Source organism: Atta colombica, unplaced genomic scaffold (genome assembly GCF_001594045.1).
Source record: "Atta colombica isolate Treedump-2 unplaced genomic scaffold, Acol1.0 scaffold58, whole genome shotgun sequence".
NCBI classification, from domain to species: Eukaryota; Metazoa; Arthropoda; class Insecta; order Hymenoptera; family Formicidae; genus Atta; species Atta colombica.
In genome coordinates this window covers 531,904-539,993 of record NW_017259548.1, presented here as the reverse complement: position 1 = coordinate 539,993, position 8,090 = coordinate 531,904, and the positions used below count along the sequence as shown (strand labels likewise).

General features: G+C 36.4%; 1 protein-coding gene across 2 annotated transcripts; it reads left to right on the top strand.

The window, feature by feature from the left end:
• Positions 1 to 1,376: 1,376 nt before the first annotated feature.
• On the top strand, positions 1,377 to 8,076 carry LOC108692088 (coronin-6). 2 transcript variants are annotated; one of them, XM_018200210.1, is made up of 6 exons: positions 1,377 to 1,557; positions 3,910 to 4,115; positions 4,486 to 4,967; positions 6,900 to 7,278; positions 7,374 to 7,613; positions 7,705 to 8,076. In XM_018200210.1, exons 2-6 carry the CDS (start codon positions 3,918 to 3,920, stop codon positions 7,891 to 7,893), a joined length of 1,488 nt encoding a protein of 495 aa, XP_018055699.1. In that variant the 5' UTR covers positions 1,377 to 1,557; positions 3,910 to 3,917; the 3' UTR covers positions 7,894 to 8,076. The 2 variants fall into 2 exon arrangements, with proteins under 2 accessions (XP_018055699.1, XP_018055698.1); XM_018200209.1 differs by having other exon boundaries at positions 3,905 to 4,115.
• The last annotated feature ends 14 nt before the right edge of the window (positions 8,077 to 8,090 follow it).

Below are 8,090 nucleotides of genomic sequence, written 5' to 3'. Positions count from 1 at the left end.
CACGTGACTTACCTTAATGCCGAAAATGAGCGTCGAGCGTCAGTATGAAAAGGCATCTTTATGCACTATACCGATATTCATAGTCGAGTCTTATTTCAAGACTTAAGTAATATCTTAAGATGCTAATGCATCTTTTAATTGATTCGTGACTTCTTAAGATCGTACTTAAGACTTAACGGTCTTGAATATAAGATTTGACTATGAATACCGGCTTATGTGTTATGGTCGTAGCACAGACTTTTGCATGAAAGTAAATTTTTGCGAGCTGCTTTAATAGACTGTTTCAGCGACAAAAAAAATCAAAATGGATGTGATCAAAATGGACGCTTGATATTCGTCAATTTTTACCACGTTTTTTTCGCTGATTTGAGCAGCTCGTAAAATTTTTCCGGATCCTCATACGGGCAACAGCATTTTGACACAGAGCACTGATTAGTGAAAACAAGTTATGGAAGTAAATTTTATCCCCATGTCCGGCTTTTCATCAATCAGCGCTCTATATCAAAGCGCTGTTGTCTGTATGAGGATCCAGACTTAACCCGGAGAAACTGTGATCTACGTGATGCTACAAATGCTGTGAAACATTCTTTCATTGATTAATTAGTAAAATTTTTTTTTCCGATTGATCAGTCAAAAGCTTCGAAGCATTTGTAGCGTCAAGTGAACTACCCCCTATATTTAATATGTTCTTGAAATCGATTCTGTATCTTGAAACAAAGTGAAAATTACAAAAGTGAGCAAATTTAGAATACTGATAATTTCATTGTCAACACTTAGTAAATTTGCTCACTTTTGTAATTTTCACCTTGTTTGAAAATACAGAATCGATTCCTTTATTTTATTTACACGATCTGTCTTACAACGGATTAGGTTAGATGATATGATGCTTCAACTTTTCGAGATATAAAACCTTTATTTTTAATTAAAATTAATGACAGTAGTGAATTTAAGGATCACTTTATGTAACGTCGATTAGTCCATTGGAATTGGTCAATCGCATTAGTTCGTTTAACAGCAGATGCGATTAGTCAATTCCGTTGGACTAATCGACCGATTAAGCTAATCGGCGTTTCGTAAAGTGATCTTAATATACAATTTAAAACGAATCAAGTATTTAATATTTCCCTAGTTTTTTTTATACGTTTCTTTATATGTATGTTGGACCAATTATTTGAGAAATTATAAATATAAAGGAATGATCGTACGCTATCGAATGCAAAACAAAAAATATGTAGAAAATGATAAAACAAAAAAAATTTCCTTTTTTTTTATTGTTCGTTCGCAACGGTTGGCGCACTGTGGCACTTCAAGCATGAAAAGTTGGCGGGTCTGTGTTTCAGAAACCTGGCAACTCTGCTTTGAATAGTGTTCTTACAAACTGCGAGGTCGAGAATCGGCGTTCGTCAGCGCTTGTGGAGGTTAGCGGCGGGGAGAAGAGTCCACTTCCAAAAGCGTGCATCTTCGACTGTCACAGCGGGAGAGGGAGAATCAGTTCGCAAGTTCTGCTCGTACGCGCGTGTAATATAGTGGTGGTGCGCGGCGCAAAATTCGCCAGAGGTACCTCCCTCGTGATATAATTCGATAATTCTTCCAATTAACATTTTCAATTAAAACATTTTCAATTAAAACTTGCAAAAAATGAAATAAAATTACAAACGAGATGGACGAATCTATGTGAGAGAGAAAAAGAGCGAGAGAGAGAAAAAGAGAAAAAGGAAAACAAAAGAAGAGCGAAAGAAAGACCATTGTGAACACAGCATTGCTAAACTCGCTGGGGGTGACTGTTCGATCCGACGGGGTGCGCGTTTCCAAATAAGGTGTTCCCGAATGCCTTGCGGCAACTCTCGTCTGTTTTTCCACAGCGCTACTCTCCTTTAACGAACTGCACATCGCACATTCGCGCGATGTATTCCCGTGATATGTGGCGGGAATACAAATCTCGTTATTTCGCTCTTCGTTCTATTGTGTTTTTTTTTCCATTCTGCTTTTTTTTCAATTGTTCAATGCCGGTGATTAACCACCTTGGAAGTACATTTCCGGCGCGAGATATCATGCTACAATCTTCTAACGTATTTTTTTTCCATTTTGCCTTTTTTTTTTCTTTTGATCATTAACGCCATGCGGTGACTAACCACCTTGAAAATACATTCCGGTGTAAGATATCGCGTTGCGATAACGCGGTTGGATAACGATAACCGCAAGCAGTTCTTATCGCCCACCGTTTTCCGTTGGACGTTCGCGAGTCAGACGAAAGCATCGAGAAAAAAAAATGAAAACAAACAAACAATTTTTTATAGCTGTAAAACCGGTATTCATAGTCGATTCTTATATTTCAGTGCAGTTAAGATCAGTGCAGTTAAGAGTTATAAATCTATTACAAGCCGTGTATTATATATAGTATTCTAATTAAAATATTACTTAAGACGATCTTAAAAAAAAAAAACCGATTATGAATATCGATCTTAAGAAATGCACCCTTATTTGTATTTAAAGTATTGGGTATGTATACGTTAAAGATATTCAGCAAAAGCAAAAAGAAAAATTCTAATGTATCCAGTGCATTAAATAAAAAACAAACACCTAATATAAGGTGTTTTCTATTAAAGCTCGATTCAGTTCAAGCATTAATGTAAGATTAATTCTAATCTCAGTTCAATAATAAAAATTCAATAATAAATCTCGATTCAATAAACTCTATCTTTTTCTAATTCTAAGAAAAAATTAAAAAAAAATTAAATTTTTAAGAAAAAATAAATAGTAAAGTTAAACCAAGGTTAAAGTTAATCACTGGTAGAAACCGGGACGTTCCTATATCGATGCCAAGATTAACTTTAATCTTGGTTTATATCTTATTTTTTCTCTTTTTCTAGTTCTAAGAATTAGAAGAGGATAAAGAATAAATTAAACTGAGATTAAAGTTAATCTATATTGGTAGAAACAATTGTCGATACACACACACACACACACACATATACACACACAAACATTTTATCTTTCTCGGGATTTAATGTGTAGCACACAGCCTAGAATGACATTTGTATCGTCTTAAATTGTCACGAAAAACATCCATAATCGGGGGGGGGGAAGGGGGGAGGGGGATTTAAAGAAGCTGCAATTAGGAGAATCAGCCGCGATTTTCGAATCCTTCATCCCGTCCGACGTTCGAGAAAATCGAGAGACACGATGAAGAATTGAAGATCTCCCGGAGTGTTCGCGTGTCGCGCGAGTAGGTCAGGCTGGTCAGGACGAGAATGACACATATGCGAAGAGCGTATTATTTCGAATCACATTCGTGAATCACGATCTCTTGCGCGCTCTCTTTCGCTCTCTTTTTCACTCTCGCTCGGGCGCGGCCGCGCTCGCGCGACCCCGTCTATTTCGGTGAATCGAAATCATTTTTCGATGCACCATGTAAGGAGCGCGGGAAGCGCTCTCTCTCTCTCTCTCTTTCTATCTCTCTCTCTCTCTCTCTCTCTCTCTCTTCCTCTCTTCATCCGTTCGCCGCGATAATCGGCAAAGCTCGCAAAACTGTTCATTACGCATGCCGCGGCGGTCGCGTCGAATACGTAGATGCAAAGCGACCGAGCATTCGAAATATATTCTTATTGCAGTCGTGTCCGTTTGTGTACGACACTATACGAGAGAACAGAGAGAAAGAAAAAGAAGGAGAGAGAGATGGAGTGAGAGTGGGGAATCTATTTATAAAGAGCGGGGATGTTCCACGCGACGCCCACGCCCGTGTCGCGGACGCGTGTACGACGATAATTTATTAAAAATAATCGCGGCAGAAAAGACCGGCGCACGTCAGCGACCCCCGCGGAGACCGTTCCACCTCGCCCGGTCCGCTCTCTCTTTCTTTCTCTCTATCACAGTCTCACCGTTGTCTCCGCTCCGTTGATTGCAGAGCAGGTGCAGACATGTCTTTCCGCGTGGTGCGCACCAGCAAGTTCCGCCACGTGTACGGAACTCCGCTGAAGCGCGAGCAATGCTACGACAACATCAGAGTGTCCAAGTCGTCGTGGGACTCGACCTTCTGCACTGTGAATCCCAAGTTTCTCGCCATCATCGTGGAATCAGCGGGCGGCGGTGCCTTCATCGTCCTGCCGCACAACAAGGTGACTTTTTTACTTTTTTTTTTTTTCTGTTCTTTTGGATCTGTTTTTATAACTTTTATAGCTGTACACATTTTGTACTTAAAGTAAAGTAGGTATATTTGATATTTTGATAAAAGCGAGAAAGTCTAGTGCAGTTCATAATGCAATAAAAGATAAACTTCTTTACTTTTATGCCTGCCCCAATTTCGTTGTCGAGTTTCTCCCTTTTCATTGGCTAACGCAGTCGGATTGGCATGTCGTGTATATGTGTTATTACAGTGACAACAGCAGTAATAGCATAGCTTTCCAAATGACAGTTTGCAATATCCGTTTCAAGTTCCTTGGCCACACCATAATTGGTATCTGATCTCTATTGTTGAAACATTTGTAGGTAGGAAGAATACCGGCGGACTATCCTTTAGTAGGTGGACACAAGGGACCTGTACTGGACATCGCTTGGTGCCCTCATAATGATAATGTCATAGCCTCTGGTTCTGAGGACTGTGTTGTCAAAGTATGGCAGATACCTGATGGGGGTATTTCTAGGACATTGACCGAGTCGATAGTAGATCTGCAATTGCATCAACGCAGAGTTGGTCTAGTGTTATGGCATCCCTCTGCATTAAATGTGCTGCTCACAGCCGGTTCGGACAATCTTGTTATCATTTGGAATGTCGGGACGGGAGAAGCTCTGATGCGCATCGACTGCCATCCAGACGTGGTTTATTCCGCATGCTGGAACTGGGATGGATCTCGATTAGTTACTACATGCAAAGATAAAAAAATTAGAATCCTAGATCCGAGGTCGGGAGAAATATTGGAAGAAGCTATAGCGCATGAGGGAAGCAAGGCAACGCGTGCCATCTTTCTTAGGTACGTACTCCATGTATTTTATTCTTTTGAAGCATTTTAGCTTCTTTTTATTGCTATATATTATTCACATGTATTATATAAAAAAATCAGATTGATGCAACAAGGAAAAGAGTGAGAAATATAGAAAAATATAGACATTTGCAAAACAGATTAAATTCTAATGTTTTTATCAATGGTAGTTGAACTTTAATTATTAATCGATTAATCGATTTAACTATTAATCTTTTTCTAGTTTCAAGAATTAGAAAAACATGAATCAGTTAAATCGAGATTAAATTAATCTACATTAGTGGAAACAATCATAATTCTTGAAGTATAGAAACAGCAAATAGAGAAAATATAATTTTCCTAAAAAGCTGTTTAAATTTTTCTTGAAAATGGATATAATTTCCAGTTGCATCAGCCTTATTTCAAATATCATTCTAATAGATATGTTACATTATTATTTTTTTAATGTAAATATTTAAATACGTACTTAATTCTGAAATTCTTATTTCTCTCCACTTTCTAATCAAAAGACGTTTAATTTAAATACACTATTAACATGACTCAACATTGAAAATGACAAAAAACATTATTTTACGATTATTTTTCTAACGCCTTTACATATATATATGATATATTATTCAGAATGCTACTCGATACTTTAAATATAAAAATAACCAATTTTTATGGCTATGATTTTGTAAGAGGAAGAGTGCATTAAACTAACGAGTGAATTTGCATGAGAGAGTGTGGATGTAGATAAATATTAAACAAAAAGGAATGTGTGAATAATATTATACAATATAATTGTACAAAGTTGCAACTTTTTTATTTTTTTATATTAGGTACTTGAATTTAAATGTTTATAAGAGAACAAGTGTTCTCTTATGAAACGTGTTTATAAAACATAATCATCAAATGGAATACATCCACCTTTTTACACAAATATATAGTAGTAATAATTCAATATAAATAATCTATGTGTTAGTAGAAATCGTTTAGAGATAATTTTTACTTAGTATGGCCACAATTGGAGCTCTTCCTTTCTATATTGTTATTCCTATTTTGTCTTTTCTTTTTATGACATTTTCGACTAACTTGACGTGACTATATATATTCACGTCGACATATACACGATACCTTTCGTGCTTTTGTCCACGAATGTTTTAGAGTTTATAAGACAAATATGTTAGCGTACGTAAAGGTACACTTGTTTTTATCATCTTGTATTTCCGGTTTGTGTAGTGCAAGATTCTGATAATTTTTAATGGAAAGATCACCAGACTGAATTTTCGACAATGACGAAGATGCCAACTTAATATATACGAATGTCAAGATGTGCTCTGTAATTCTCCATAAATATTCCAGTAAGTATTGTGCACCAAGTTATTAATTTAAATTGTAATTGTAAATGTTAGAATGCTTAAAAATAATTATGTAAGTTACAACGAATATTAATTTCGTAGAAATGTCTTTATAAAATAATCTAATGATAATTATTATTTATGCTTGTAAAAGAAAGGATTCACCAGTACTTGTACAAGTTTACGCAAGCAAGTGTTATACATATGTAATTTGTGTATTATAATTGTATTTCTTATATTGCAATATGTGTCTTGTTTGTGGTAAGACAACATTCATGAAAGATATTTGTGTAAAATATTGTAAAAAAGATAAGCTCTTCGTAATGAGGTGGTAATAAGGTGGATGTAGTAAAAGAGTTTTGATGATTAATTTCTGTATGTAAAATATTATAATAAGATATTACAAAATAATGCAATGTAAATATATTTTCTATTCATAATATATATGTATTATGTATAATGTATATACTATATATATGTAAAAAAAATGAACACGTTAGATAACAAAAAAGACTACCACATTAGATATTGGTGAAATCTTCGTGCATACTGATTGAGAGAATTATTTGTATTATATTTTCAGGGGTGGCTTGATCTTTACGACGGGTTTTAGTAAAATGTCGGAAAGACAATATTCATTACGAGCTCCCGACATGTTGGGCGAGCCTATTGTTATGGTAGAGTTAGATACGAGCAATGGAGTTATGTTCCCTCTGTATGATTCCGATACAAATTTAGTATACCTGTGTGGCAAGGGCGATTCTGTGATCCGATACTTCGAAATTACGCCTGAACCACCGTTTGTTCATTACATCAATACTTTTCAAACTCCCGATCCTCAACGAGGTATAGGAATTATGCCAAAACGGGGCTGTGACGTTAATAGCTGTGAAATAACCAGATTCTATCGATTAAACAATTCGGGCTTTTGCCAAGTAGTATCTATGACAGTACCGAGAAAGGTGAGAAAGCATTATTTCGATTTGGAAGTAGAAATCGAAAAAATTAGAAGATTCGATTGGAGAAGTAACGATTGTGCTATATAATTGTGTTTTAGTCTGAGCTCTTCCAAGAAGATTTGTATCCCGATACTGCCGGTGATACTGCCGCGATCTCGGCAGAAGAATGGGAGAGTGGTACTGACGCAGAGCCTGTACTGATATCTCTCAGGGACGGTTATCAGCCATCCGCTTCTAAGAATGAACTTAAAGTACAAAAGAAATCCAATATATTGAGTAAAGGCGCGAAGGTCGCATCTAATGCGCAAAACGCTACGGAAGTTTTACCTGGGGTTTGCGTACGTATCGGAAATTAATTTTCTCTCTTTTTTTTTTTTATCGAGTCAAATAAAAACTATAAATAAAACTATAAATTTTTTATGATTACAGGAGGAATTATTGAAGGAATGCAGAGAAGAAATAAGAAAATTAAAAGCAGTAATCGTTAAACACGAGGGAAGGATACGAGTGTTGGAATCGGCGGTTGCTCTTCAAATGAAAGAGGAAGAGAGGAAAGAGAGGAAGGAAAAGTCAGCGTCTCCCGATGGTAAAGAGACACTTGCTTCCGATGAGGTGTAAAAACGCCGATTTTTGCCCCCGACGACTCCGGCGTGATATTGTACTTCTAACGAGAATATTTTTCACTAATATATCGTCTAATAAGAATGATCGTATATTTTGATATAACAACTTGTGTAAATAGTAGGTTTTAGCGACGCCATGTGCCCCTGACTCTCTGCAACGATCTTTGCTATTTATTGTACATCCATTCATCG